Below are 14,006 nucleotides of genomic sequence, written 5' to 3'. Positions count from 1 at the left end.
GAGGATAGCTTGTGAACTGCCATTTAGTGCCTTCAAGATGATTCTATAAAGCATAATGCTTAATGCATAGGCTAGTTGGTCGAAAATGAACAATTGTTTCAGGAATTTAGGCACACAAATTTCAATTACTGTAGCATCTTGCAGGAGTAATTCGTGCTGTGCAGGGATCTTCGTTCGGATCAGATGCGAACGTGAATCTTGACGAAGCGGTCCAATAGGAGGTTCCACCTCAGCTGCGATAGAAGAGTGCGTGGACAGGGAGATGATGACGTAGGCGGTGATCTTTTGGAGATGCACCTGCTCCCGCTAATCTTGTCGTCTCGTGGGGGAAGACGGAAGATGCCGACAAGATAGCATTACGTGTCCTAAAGTCGACCGTCGTTCCACGGTCCGTCCACGTGGCTTGACTTGGATCGTCCAAGCGGGTAGACTTGGCAACCGTTAATTTGGATCCGTTGGGGCCCATGGTGTTTGGAAAATAAACGCTCGGGGAGTCCTGGACCACGTACCAAACCTTCTCTTCTTTACCTGGCTCTCTCTCACAACGTGAGAGGCACACAGGCAAGGAAACGTCATGCCACCGCAACCTGGTGGGCCCACCAACTACTGCGTGAAACTGTTGGGGACTGTTTTTTAAAGGAGAAAAAACATTAGGCCACGTGAGTCTGTCCACCTCGTCACGGGACTGTGAGCTCCACAAGCCAGGTTTGTGTGAGAGAGAGCCACGTCACAGGAGAAGGTTTTCGGGACAAACTATATGAGACACACAACATTCTAAGAATAACGATACACATATCCCTATATAATATATTTTTTTATCAATTTAATCCATAATATATACATAAAATTTTTATTTATTACTTTTTACCACGGAGCATTTCTAAAAAGATCCAAATTCCACTTCTGGGAAATGATGGGTCGATTCCTGTCGCTTGTTCGTTCGATTCAGGAGAAGAGAAATAGATTTAATGGTTGAATTGGACTCGAACAGAGATCGAGACTTCGGTCAGAAAGAAAAGTGTCCACAAAAAGGGTGAAAGCAACCTGGAAAAAAAACCAGCTGTTAATCCATTGGGAAACCTTAGCTGGTATGTGCTTCCTTCATGATGTAGCTCCCGTGGAGCTTGTGATTAGCTTTTGGAGATGTCAAACTAGATCATATTTCTTTTTATTGGCCTCTCAAAATCCACCATTAAACCCTCACACACAGCCTCCTTTGTTGACCTTATTTTGCAGAGGGCATTGCCCATGCAACTCCTCCTCATTCCCTACCCCCCCGTAAAAGCTCTCTGCACCTTGGATGGTGACCGAAGATGATTCGTAGAAAGAAGCACCACCTCTATCTCAACGCCCCCCTATAAATAGTCGTCTTGCTCTTTTCCCACCCCCTCAGATTGACCGTCTCCGTATCTTCTTCCCTCTGCTCTCTGATAGAAAGCTATCTCCGGAGAAACAGCCTTGGAGATATGGAGAGAGTTATCTCAACAAAGGGCCTCCTTTCCCTCCCTCCCAAGCCTCAAACTCGCCCCTTTCACCCCCTCCACACCCTCCGCCGTCGTTTCCCCTCGGCCGCCGCTTGTTTTCCCTCGCCGGCCCTTCGCGCTCATGTTCCGACCTCTGCGCTCCATGACTTCAGTTCCAAGGAGAGATCTTCGATTCCCGGGCCTACTGCTGCTGCGAAGCCCGAAAAGTCGCACCTTTGCCCCGGGCTTTGGGCAGAACGTAGGAAAGTTCCCACTTTCAGGGCTGGCGCGGCGATTCCTGCTGATGGAGCCAGCTTTGTGGAGGAGGAGGATAAGCCCAAGTTCCTGGGCGTCGAGATATCCACGCTTAAGAAGATAATTCCGCTCGGGGTTATGTTCTTCTGCATTCTCTTCAATTATACGATCCTCAGGGACACCAAGGATGTGCTGGTGGTGACGGCCAAGGGGAGCAGCGCCGAGATTATACCCTTCTTGAAGACGTGGGTGAACCTGCCGATGGCCGTGGGATTCATGCTTTTGTACACCAAACTTTCCAATGTGCTGTCAAAGGAGGCTCTTTTCTACACCGTGATCCTGCCTTTCATAGCCTTCTTCGGGGCCTTTTCGTTCGTGTTGTATCCGCTGCGCGACGCCATCCATCCCACTGCCCTCGCAGACAAGCTCTTGGCAGCGCTTGGTCCAAGCTTCCTTGGCCCTGTCGCGATTTTGAGGATTTGGAGCTTCTGTCTCTTCTATGTTATGGCGGAGCTGTGGGGGAGTGTGGTGATCTCGGTCCTGTTCTGGGGGTTCGCCAATCAGGTGATACATGTTTTTTTTTCCTCCCCAGTTTTATTACTACCACCGAGCATGCTACTTTACAGGGATCTTACAATCTTCTCACACTTCTGTTGTCAGGAGTAGCTAATTAATCTGCTTCATCTGCTAATACTTATTAATGTCTTCTTTATATGCTATCTGAAAGTGGTTTGTCACACATTTGAGTGCATGAGTCTTCCGCCTATTAGAAACTGCTATAATCATGCTGTTGTTGATTTTGTTTCTTCCACCTATTTCACTCCAAAGTTAAGCTCGATGCTAAAAGTTGCTGGTGTTGAACAACATGTTATAGGTGCAAATTCTTGTTTTTTGGTGTTTTGAGCAAAGCTGGCCACTGCATATTTTGAACATGCTGTTTTTGCTTTCAGGTGTAATTTTGATCATTTTGGCATCCACATTTGTTAACAATCTTGAAAATAAGAAAGCAACTTCTTACGCTTTATGCCTACGTTTGATATTTCAGTTATGTATGTTTCATGAGCATGTGTACTTCCTTTTCGATGATGATTACTTCGATCAAGCTTTCTCTGAGACACTGGAATAAAACATTTGAACTTGTTATTTTGTGCATTGGAACGGCTGAAACACATATTTTGGGTGGTAGGAAAGAAAAAAAAAAGCTGATACTATACAGATCTTGTGCTGCTGGCCAGTATGGACCAAGCAATATGTTTGGCATAAGTCAGAATGGCAATCATTGCTTGCCTGTATAAGTATGACCTAATTAAAATTTTTAAGCGGCAAGACTGTCTGTTATGTTTCTTCTGCTGATTACATCTGGACTTAGTTATCTGGTCTTAAACTGGTTTTTTGTCTCAACTCTTTAGACTTTCCTTTAAGAATGTACTAGATTGTTGACATCATGGTCGTATGTTCAGTTCTTTCCTAACAATGGCATTCTGATACTGTCAATAGACATATGCCAAATCAATACATGTTTAATCTCTCTTCATGATGTAAATGATGATTTTAGCTTCGTAAGTTATGGTTAGACATAATTTAAGTCCATGCCATTTTCAGATTACTACAGTTGAGGAAGCCAAAGAATTCTACCCATTGTTTGGACTTGGAGCTAATATTGCCCTCATCTTCTCGGGACGCACAGTAAAGTACTTCTCTAACCTGCGGAAGAATTTGGGACCAGGTGTTGATGGTTGGGCAATTTCACTGAAAGGAATGATGAGTATTGTTGTGCTTCTTGGCCTGATAATATGTGCAATCTATTGGGGGGTGAATAAATTTGTTGTGAACGACCCATCTCTTCCGAGATCAGATCGCAAAAAGAAGGTTTGCCTCATGACTAATTACCTAGTTTGTTAATTTAGTCTATTTTGTTTTGGTCCAAACTAATAAAGAGTATTCATTTTGCAGGAGAAGCCAAAACTAGGTATGAATGAGAGCCTGAAGGTTCTGCTGTCCTCTAGATATGTGAGGGATCTTGCCACCTTGGTGGTTGCTTATGGTATAAGTATCAACCTGGTAGAAGTCACGTGGAAATCAAAGCTCAAGGCACAGGTAACTTTTTTGCTCAGTGGTTGCATATCACCCTTGTTACAATAGGATCATGTAATTTCTTGAGATTCATTTTTGTGCGTACTTATTTGGCAGTTTCCCAGTCCAAACGAATATTCATCTTTTATGGGTGATTTCTCCACTGCTACTGGTGTTGCTACATTCACAATGATGTTGCTAGGCAGATTGATACTCCGAAAATTTGGTTGGGGGGTGGCTGCTATGATTACACCGACAGTTTTGCTTCTCACAGGAGTTGGATTCTTCTCACTAATTTTGTTTGGTGAGCCATTGACTCCTCTGCTGGGAAGTCTCGGTATGACTCCTTTGCTTGCAGCTGTCTACGTGGGGGCATTACAGAACATTTTCAGCAAGAGTGCAAAATACAGCCTGTTTGATCCCTGCAAAGAAATGGCTTATATTCCTTTGGATGAAGAGATGAAGGTCAGTCTCCTATCTCCATTATATCTCTGTATTAATAATTCAGCATATGCCATGACATCTATTTATGGACTTTAAAATGAGTGCAAGGTTTCTCATTCAATAATTGTAGGCGAAGGTTGGTTCAATCATCAATGTTCGTACTTCATTGTCATCACATGTTCGTTTGTGAACAAAGTTTGCATGAGTTGCACTTAATATATGTAGATTCACTACTGTTTTCTTACATGTCTTGTAATCTAAATGACTTGCTCCATTCAACTTATTTTGAATAGCTAAGTCTCTTTTTCGTTGTCGTGGAAAGATTTTAATTTTTTTGGTGTTTGAATCTCTTTTGTGGAAAACAAAGGTGGTTAAAGGTGGAGCTACCAATGATATCTATGTCCTTCATGTGAGTTACAGTGTACATATTGCAAAAACAAGCTAGTAACATAATAATAATCAGGGTTTGCCAAATTGGGTACTAGACCTGACTTAGAGATTTGTCGAGTTGGTACATGCTGGTCTGTATTGGTGTGTTGATACATGGTACACCGGTAAGTACTGGTGTTTCAAAGAGGGAGAAGAGGAAGGGACCGTAGATAAGGAGAAAGGAAGAGGGAAGAAGAGGAAGTGACGGAGGAGGAGGAAGAGGAAAAGGAAAAAGACTTACCTGAGATGTGGTGGTGTGTAGTGAGGCTGCAATCATACCCTGGTCTAGTAGCTACCTGCGTGAGAAGCATGGATCGTAGTATCGGAAGCAACGCTCATGAGCCCTACGTAGGCGGAGGCGATGCTCCCGAGCCTTGCACTCGCATGAGAAGTGGGAATTTGCGTTTCCCACTTCTCTTACGTGACGGATCGGACTGGGATGGGTCCGCATACCAATCTACGCTTGGACCGGTACGTGCCTCCCGTTTCGCACCAATCCGAGTGAAATGGTGATCCCTGATAATAATCATCTTAGGTTAAAAATTGAAGCCGATTAAGCTCTTATTTTAATTCACTTATGTATTTAAGCACCTTAGAACATGCATCACATGTGCCCATGCCCATGATTTACATGCCTTATTCAGACTCCGTAATTTGTTTGTGAATTTGATTTTATTCCCCAACTCTGTCTCATTCCTTGTCATGAATACTCCCATATATGAATCCCTACATCCATTATGAAGTAAAACAGCAGTGTCTTAATAATACCTATTATTTATTGGTGAAGATTTCACCTAAATGCTTTTGTTACCTAAGCAACTTATTATACTAATGATGCTACTGCACAATTAAAATAAAAAAGCTCCTTGTCAAGTCCTTAGAGCATGTTGCTGCTGTATTACTATGTTGTAAAAAGACTAAAAAAGCCACTTTTCCTTTTCTGCACAGATAATTGATTAAATAAGATGACATTGTTAAGAAGAAGATAACAAAACTATTCAAGAATGCTGTAATGATTTATTTTAATGTTTGTTTACCATCCTAACCTTTAGTTGTGGTAAGTTACTTGGGTTGTTTATGTCTTCCATCAACTATAAATAACAGCTCTTGTTCCTATTTGGAAAGTTTCTGTATCGCGATTACTAATGCAATTATTTTAGTGCTTATTTTGTTCCTCTAATCAAATAGGTTAAAGGGAAGGCAGCCATCGATGTTGTCTGCAACCCCCTGGGAAAATCAGGAGGTGCCCTGATCCAGCAGTTCATGATTTTGACATTTGGGTCTCTAGCGAACTCGACTCCCTACCTCGGAGGAATACTCCTGGTGATCGTTCTTGCATGGTTAGGTGCTGCAAGATCTTTGGATTCACAATTCTCTCCTTTGGCTAAGCAGGAGCTTGAGAAGGAGAAAATGCTGAAAGAAAAGGTGAAAGAGCCTTTGATGGAAGCAACAAAGGAGGACACTGATGGATCTAAAGGGAATGGGTCAGTTCATGAATCGGTATCAAGTGACTACTCATCGAATGGATCACCTTCGAAACAAGAATTAGCTCCCGAATCTGAGGGTTCATCAGAAACCAGCAGCAGCGAGCAAGGCTCCCCTGTCAGGTAGTTCCCAGAAAGGAAATCCGGACGGCGAAAACAGTTGGTAATTTATCCTTGTGTCAGTTAGGAATAACATGAGAAGAACAGGTGAGAAGGCAACACTGTTTATCTGCTTTGGTAGAGAACACAATGATCAATTTTTAATATGTTCTCCTGTTATTTGAGTATTTGTTGGCACTTGTCATCTCAAGAGGAACTGTGTGTCATTTTGTAGTGTCTTCTGATAAAATGCATTGTTCTCTCTTTTGCTGTACCATGGTGTGGAACTGGTACTTGTTTGGTTCTTACTCTTGCATAACTTCTTTACATACATACATTTATATCAAGGAAGACCAAGTTTTGCATGTTCTATTTTCCTAATGCCTCAAACGCACCACACACATGCACAATCGTATATATAATTACAAGGTTTTACTTTGTGATTGAAAAGTAGCAAAACTGCAGGAACAGGGGATGATCCATCCATGGTGTGTGTGCTTTAATATTGGATATATAAATTGGCCAATATATATTTGTCTTTAAATGACACATACAATGCAATTAATACCTAATTAAGTTGTCGGAATACAACATTGGAACTAATAAAACCAATTAAATAGCGAGATTGGTACGGATATCATCACCCATTCGGCCTCACGCGAAGCCGCCCGACTCCCTCATCAGAGCCGTTCATTTATGTGGCCCCGTCTTCCCTTGGTGGGGTCCAAAAACATAAGGGAAATGAATGAATGGGTTCGCCGATCGTGTCGAACACGAGCGTGAGCAGGGAGATGCAACCGAGCGCAAGCGGCGAGTCGTCGGAGGCGGCGGTTCTCGCCGCCCTGACCTTGAGGGGATGGCGAATCAAGGAGGACGACGAGGAGATCCGAGATCTGATTCGTAGCCGCGAGACCGCAGAAGCCGTGGCATCGGAGCTACTGAATATGGATTTGAGGTCCTTCGGCGGGAAGTCGCTCCCCGATCCCACCTCCCTCAAGAAATTAGCCCATCTCCAAGGCCCCAAGATCTTGCAGGTATAGTTAAGTCTCAAAATGCCTTCTTTCATGCATTCACCTTGCCTTTAGCTTCGATTCTTTTCATGTGTTGGTTTTAGTGATCTGCTTACTGTGAATTTTAGGGTTTCTAGAATTTCTTTTGCTAGTTTACATGTAAAATCACCGATTTGAAGCATTTAAGTTTCTTAGATGTTGTAACTACAGACAGGAGGGGAAACGTCTGGATTGCTTATCTCTTGCATTTGATTCTATCCTGTTTAGCTGTAGCTTCTGTAGCACGTATCTGTTTTATTAACTTTCACTATTCTTTTTTGGCGATTCTGTATTGAATTTTGTGATTGCTTTTTTCTTGGCTGTGGTAATCATCATAAACAAACGTATTGTTTCTTGTTGGCTATTGAAGTTCTTTCCTTTTGTGATTTCATCCTTTGTTGAGACTTATGCTGTTACATTAAATTGAATTCCCTACAGGTGGTTTCTGTTAGGGATATATATCAAAGCAGCATCGATGGTTCATTTAAGACATCACAGCGTAATCGACGACTCCTAAGATTTGCTCTAACGGATGGGCACAATGAAGTAATTGCAATTGAGTATTCTCCAATTTCAACTATCTCCGAAGAGATATCTCCTGGCACTAAGGTATATCTGACCACTGTAGTTTTGGCTTTTAATAAAGCTCTAAGTTGAATTATGTGTATACAAATTATGATGCAGTCTTTATGTGTATGTACAAGCTAATTTATTAACAAAAAGGTGATCCAGTGCATGGGCTTCTTGTTAGTGAATGATCCGCATCTTTCCCTTGCTTGTGGAGGTGCTGTTTCAATCTTTGTGCTGTTACAGTTATTCGATCCCATGACACCCATATTGCAAAGGAGCAACATGTCTTTGACCATTATTCTCTTAGAGATAGTTTGCATACCTGAAGTTTAAACCAATTCTTTGTCCGCTTGTGGTTAAAACTGTGACAACCCACTTATTATTCAGTATGTCAAGTGCACAATCTTGTCATTTTCCACAGTACAAGATCATTGTTCTTTGTATAATGATTTGATGGCACAATAAAAAGGCTCTTCAAACATTTTTTGTTATCATTAGAAGCCAACAACTAATTATCGAAGTAGGGCTTCTATGCTCTAATTTACTGGATCCTACGCTCCTTTCTCTCCTCCCTCTACAGGCTTTGAGTTTCCTTCTGGCATGGTTGCTGAATCCCTCTAATTGGTTTAAGTATGTTATTGGTTGATGTGGTGCTGCATTCAATGCTAGATTATGCAACTTGTAGATATATTTGCCAGTTGAAAATGTGTTCCTACCAGAATAAAATTATGAGTTTCGGAATAAGAATAGGAACTCATAGAATCTGGGCTTTGTTTCGATTGTGGGTTTGATGCTGGAGTTAGGATTTAAACTCAAGGCATCTGTCCTCTTCATGATAGTTTAAAGTTTAAACATCGTGGGGTCTGTGGGTAATGGTTGGCTATGTGTTTGTTGAACCACATGACAGACAGGTTAAATTACACTTCTGGAATTATGGCGAGGGATAAGTAGAATTTAGCCAAATTGTAAGGTTATTCTTTGCATAAATAGCCATTGACATGTTTAGTAGACCAAGATATTTAAAACAATGTCTTATTATGGAGTAGCTCTCATAACCAATTGTGGACAACTAATAACCACAAATTATTAAATATGATGCTCATGTCAAGTGTGCTTTGTTATTTTTAGCTAATACTGAATTGTAAAATTATCTTCATGTATATGTCCATGTGCATACAATGCAACTTCTACCCAAAATAAAGTTTAGATATGGAATATACATGTTTAAATGTGTGCAAGTATTTGTTTTAGAGATGCATGTTAAATTTTGCAGTCTATGAACCATATGAACATGTAGACTACCCTTTTGTTTTTATGATATGATTTTAGCGTTATGAAGTCAAACTGCATATATTTAAGTGGCCTACCAAATGACAGCAAACTAAGTTATGATACTAGTATTTATCCATCACCTAAAATGATGCTCTTGTTTGCTTCAGCCATCTCACCTTGTCGTGATTAAATCTGCCTCTAGGTTTGTCTGGAGAACAGAATCCCAGCACACAGTGGTATATTATGTTTGAACCCCAAAGTTATAACTGTATTGGGAGGTTTAGTCCAATCTCTTCACGAAGAATGGCAAATTAGTCAGAAATTTTCAGGCTTTTCCAGAGCATCTCTCAAGTTATCCAAAAATGATGATGGCACTGGTCCTCCCCCTTTTGAGAAGTTACAGATTGAGGAATATCCAAACAAGGGTACACAACTACACAGACTTCATGGTGATCTTCTCCCTCAGAATTTACTTTTTTGTAAGCAAATCAAGTGTTCATTTGAGCAAAAACATTTTGTTTACCTCCTTGGTGATCAGCTTATTAGTCTTGCGTGGTTGTAGATTATTTGTTCATGCCTATATATGACCCTACTATCAGAATATTTTATAATCCAAGGAGAATTTGCCTTCTAAAGATGATAGGGAGAGAGAAAGAGAAGAAATAACTACTAATGATAATTCTGTTGCAATAAAGAAGGGCAACAATTCAACATATCTTCTAGTGCTTCCAGTCCCTTGTATCTATAGGCTATTAGTGTCATAACCTATTAATATACCATTAAGTCAACAACATAGGCGTAATTTTCAAATATCTGTTCAGCTAAGGGACTCCTATTGTCCCATTATGCTACAGTAAATGGTGCTATAGCAATAACTTCCTCTTTTCCTTCCATCCAGCTAAGTACACGAGGCACTGACCCCTTCTTTGTATGCTCCTGGTGTTAGTGACTCCCTCTGTGGTACAACTACTTGTCTTGAGTTTCTGGTGCACAGTCCGTGGATATTGCATAGGTTGCATGGATAGGAGGCATGTGTGATGTGGTTGGTTCAAGTGTGTAGGTAGCTGGAGTATGGGGCCCAAGAGACGTAACAAGCATATGGATGGAGATAGTTGCAATTGCTGCAGACTGTAGGTGGACGTGAATGTGAGAGACTTCGTAACACAAAACCTATCCCTCTTCCTTTGGTCCCTATTCGAGTTTGATTTAAATACAAACTTGTTGCATACTCGAATAACCTAGATTTAAATTACAAGAGCTCAGGCTGATTGCAATTTCTTCACAGTGACAACTTGATCGTAATAAGGCTCTTCTTTCACCCAGTTAGTTGAATTTGCAATTACACCTTGACTAATCAGGTGAGATAGATTTGTTAGAAATAGATCCCAAACCCAATAATTATGCATAATTTTGAGGTTCTTTTTACTTGGAGAATTGTCTCCAAGAGTCGTCGTGCAATTTGTACCATTGCAGATGGTCCTTTAAACTTCTAGTGAATTTAAAAGTCCAAAGATACCCAAGATTGATCTAGCCCGATGTTTGAGACCTAATAAGATACACGAGATTGATAATGTAGTAGATAAAATAAAAGGGGAAGAGAGGAGGAGATAAACATAATCCACTTCAAGAAAGAATGTCATTGAATAAAATCACCAATAAATTTTCATGAATATATTACTTTAGTTAAGGTTTTTATGAATCACTATAATCCTTTATCAGTGAAATGAAGGCTTGGTAATACAGTTTCAGATTCTCTTAACTTTGAGAGATCATCATCCGTATGTGGAATTAGGAAGTATGGATAAGTGTATGGAAAAAATAATCTACAAGCTTCATACTCTGCAGACCCTAAACCAGTGGGAGCCTTGTACATTGGGCTACCTTTGTTTTTATTGTCCTCCTACATTGTTATTATTTATTTATTCCAGATTACTACTAATATTTGACTAAGCTCTTTTTGCACATTACTACACTACACAGTTTTTTGGGTAACTGTTCCATAATCACTCATATTATTCAGTGCATGCTTTTTCAAATTTTCTTTTTGTGATCTTTATCTGTGTTATGTAACTTTGTCTTCTCTCCTAGTTCTTTGGCAAACTTTATTGGCCTAATAGTTCAGGAGGATATAAAGACATCTAAGGCACATTTCTCTTTCTGAAGAACCAAGGGCAGACAAGTCATAAATTGTGTCATTTTCATTTTGGTTTGTCCAAATTGTGCTCCTCTATTGAAGGTTGCAAAGCATGGGTTACTGTGATCAATCTCGATTATAGAAATCCTTGGTCAACCACCAATTTTCTAATGAAACTCTATATATTTGGTATATATCATGCCATCATTACCCTTTTGCTTTATGAAGGCTGATAGTATGCTCATGAATGAATTAATCTTCTGAAACTGTTACATGTTCCACCTATGTCTAGCGTGTGGACGGTTGGATTAAGTGCCATGACTAAAATGTAGTCCAGCTTCTAAGCAGTTCTGCAGAAACCGAGTGTATGCATTTTAATGCTCTCTAAAGTCTCTTCTGATGCTATTGCAGGAACTAATGATAGAAAAACGCAAGGAGATCAAAGTCGTTTGATTGATAAAAGGGATCCTAGAGATGCAAAAGTGAATAAAATTGCAGATAATCCGGAAACAGATGGTGCTGAGGATAAACCTGCTAGCTCAGAAGCCAGACCAAAAGAAGGTAAATGATGGCTTCTCTGTCATGATTTGACAGTGAGATATGTCAACGTTAAATTCTAATTATATCGTCACTGCAGTGAGTGAAGCTGTTCCAGTTCAAAATCAAGCTGCTGCACAGAAACTTCTGCAGAAAATGAGTCAACCTGCTCACAAAGAAATGCATTCTAGAGTTCACAAACACAAATTTAAGGCCAAACAGGAGGAAGCCGCGGTCTTCACTTTAGATGAATGGGAAAGGACAAAAGGGATGAAGTTGAAGCCCATGGTGACAGGTGAAAAGCAAGATACTAGCTGTGATGAGGAGCTTGCTCGACAGCTACAAAATCAATTAGATTTAGAGGATTTTACTGTGAGTTCTTAATTTTCTTTTTTCTTTTCTACAAGGCTGGGCAGGTACTAATTTCCAAATTTTCAGGCAAGCACTGGACATTCAGAAGCTGAGCAGATTAGGAGGAGTATGTTTAGCTTTGGTGGTGCTGAAGAGAGGAACACTGAAGGTAGAGGTGAGTTCAGAGGACGGGGAAGAGGAAGAGGCAGGGGAAAAAGAAGATTTGGTTAACCTCCCATTTTATAATTTTACTCTGCTGGGACAGATGGTTTTTGCACTTATAATTTTCTTCACATCCACTGTGATTACTACACATCAGCAGTTCTCAAGAGCCATGGAATATTTTTATCATTATCTTATGAGGAGGTCGGCATCTCCTTGGTGACTTAAATCTCAATTGACGACGTGACTGCCTCATCTGCTTCCTAATTGTGATAACGTGGAAGTTTTCGGTTGTCTTGAAATTTTCAGTTGGCAATAAGGTATTTCTTTGCACCACCACATGTTTTTGAGGTTAGTTAGCTCCAGCCAGTTTTTGAGCAAATAGACTTTAAAACAAATTGAATAGATTTTGACTGGAAAATGCTAGACATGCACATAAGCAAATAATAAAGTTTTGGCTTAGTAATGTTTGTGATTAGTCAAAGCTTATTATTTGTCTTCCATGAGAAAAAGGATATTAGCAATATGTATGTAAGTACGTAAGTTTGTCAACCTTCTGAGAAAATGAACTGGTCCGTTTATCAAAGTAGAGAAACATTTGTCAATTTATCAACATCATCTTTTTTTGTTTCAATTTTCTCGACTCTAATGCCAGGGAAATGTTATTGTTGTTTCCTGATTGTGATTATTCACAAAACTGCCATGTTGTATGAGGTCTGCAAGAAGCAGGCTCAATTGTTTTGACGGTATGGTTGTGAGGACAAGACCGTATTTATATTGATCATCATTAAACTCTATGATGGAAGACTCAGCCACCTCTTTCTCGATCAGTTGCTTGCTTGTTTGTATCATAATTTTATCATAATGGGTTGTGCATGTGTGTGTGCGCGTGCACGCGCATGTATGTACATGTATATGTATACGTGTGTGTATACATATACATAGTGCTGTTTCAGTTTACCAAGTCTCTAAATATTGTTTTTCAATTAGATGTTACAGCTGTCGTTGTTGATGTCAATTATGCCAATGAATACAGGTTCATATGGCACTTTCAAGTTAATGGGGCTGCAAACAACCAAATGGCCTATGTTATATGTGGAGAGTGGTTTGTTGAAATGTAACTGGTTGACTTTTATTATAGGAAGGAAGCTGATAATTGGAGATACAGATCTGTTTGTTTCCCAATTAAGCTTAATCTCATGAAGTAAGCTTCCCTGTCTTGTGATTGTTCTTGTGATTTGTATGAAAAAGGATGCTTACGTATGATTGTTCTTGTGATTTGTCTTGTCTTACCTTTAGAATGATCATAGAAAATCTTTTGAGAACACTAATTTCTATTCCTCAATTATATTTCATGATCGAGACCGTGACTGAATCCCGTGAAATCATTTCATGGAAATTCATTGATACTTTTTTTTTTTTAGCTAAAGCACTGCATGGATCACCACACTCGGTGGCTATTATCCATCGTATATGGCTATGACTACCGGGGTATTTAATCCTATTTGCTTTCCGAGTTTTAGTCTCTCCGTGCTTCTGTCATTGTTGTTATTTTTTATCTGTATTTATTATTGAAGCTCCACTGGAAATTTCCTGTCTCTACTGCCCCCTGTCCATGCTTGAGCCATGGTGTTGGATCTCAGACGGTCTTCAACACCTACTACCTTCATGGTGTTGGAGTTGC

At 40.1% G+C, this 14,006-nt stretch overlaps 2 protein-coding genes across 4 annotated transcripts; both read left to right on the top strand.

The window, feature by feature from the left end:
- The first annotated feature begins 1,338 nt into the window (after positions 1-1,338).
- LOC135631495 (plastidic ATP/ADP-transporter-like) lies at positions 1,339-6,521 on the top strand. Its single transcript, XM_065139217.1, has 5 exons — positions 1,339-2,282; positions 3,321-3,587; positions 3,672-3,815; positions 3,909-4,256; positions 5,853-6,521. Exons 1-5 carry the CDS (start codon positions 1,467-1,469, stop codon positions 6,273-6,275), a joined length of 1,998 nt encoding a protein of 665 aa, XP_064995289.1. The 5' UTR covers positions 1,339-1,466; the 3' UTR covers positions 6,276-6,521.
- Positions 6,522-6,981: 460 nt separating this feature from the next.
- On the top strand, positions 6,982-13,585 carry LOC103975329 (uncharacterized). Of its 3 annotated transcripts, none has more exons than XR_001976823.2 (7): positions 6,982-7,281; positions 7,735-7,905; positions 9,341-9,587; positions 11,684-11,833; positions 11,910-12,181; positions 12,248-12,642; positions 13,359-13,585. XR_001976823.2 is itself a non-coding variant. In XM_065139218.1 (6 exons), the coding sequence occupies exons 1-6, from the start codon at positions 6,997-6,999 to the stop codon at positions 12,389-12,391; spliced, it is 1,269 nt and encodes a 422-aa protein (XP_064995290.1). In that variant the 5' UTR covers positions 6,982-6,996; the 3' UTR covers positions 12,392-13,119. The 3 variants fall into 3 exon arrangements, 1 of the variants encoding a protein (XP_064995290.1); XR_001976822.2 differs by having other exon boundaries at positions 12,248-12,673; XM_065139218.1 differs by lacking the exon at positions 13,359-13,585 and having other exon boundaries at positions 12,248-13,119.
- Positions 13,586-14,006: the final 421 nt, after the last annotated feature.

This window comes from Musa acuminata, chromosome BXJ3-2 (assembly GCF_036884655.1).
Source record: "Musa acuminata AAA Group cultivar baxijiao chromosome BXJ3-2, Cavendish_Baxijiao_AAA, whole genome shotgun sequence".
In the NCBI taxonomy this organism is placed as follows: domain Eukaryota; kingdom Viridiplantae; phylum Streptophyta; class Magnoliopsida; order Zingiberales; family Musaceae; genus Musa; species Musa acuminata.
This window is presented reverse-complemented; position numbering and strand designations above follow the sequence as displayed.

Coding starts and splice junctions, on each gene's coding strand:
- LOC135631495 (XM_065139217.1), top strand. CDS start 1,467: ATGGAGAGAGTTATCTCAACAAAGGGCCTCCTTTCCCTCCCTCCCAAG. Junction 2,283..3,320: donor TCTGGGGGTTCGCCAATCAG/GTGATACATGTT, acceptor TGCCATTTTCAG/ATTACTACAGTTGAGGAAGC. Junction 3,588..3,671: donor GATCAGATCGCAAAAAGAAG/GTTTGCCTCATG, acceptor TTCATTTTGCAG/GAGAAGCCAAAACTAGGTAT.
- LOC103975329 (XM_065139218.1), top strand. CDS start 6,997: ATGGGTTCGCCGATCGTGTCGAACACGAGCGTGAGCAGGGAGATGCAA. Junction 9,588..11,683: donor ACAACTACACAGACTTCATG/GTGATCTTCTCC, acceptor ATGCTATTGCAG/GAACTAATGATAGAAAAACG. Junction 12,182..12,247: donor TAGATTTAGAGGATTTTACT/GTGAGTTCTTAA, acceptor CCAAATTTTCAG/GCAAGCACTGGACATTCAGA.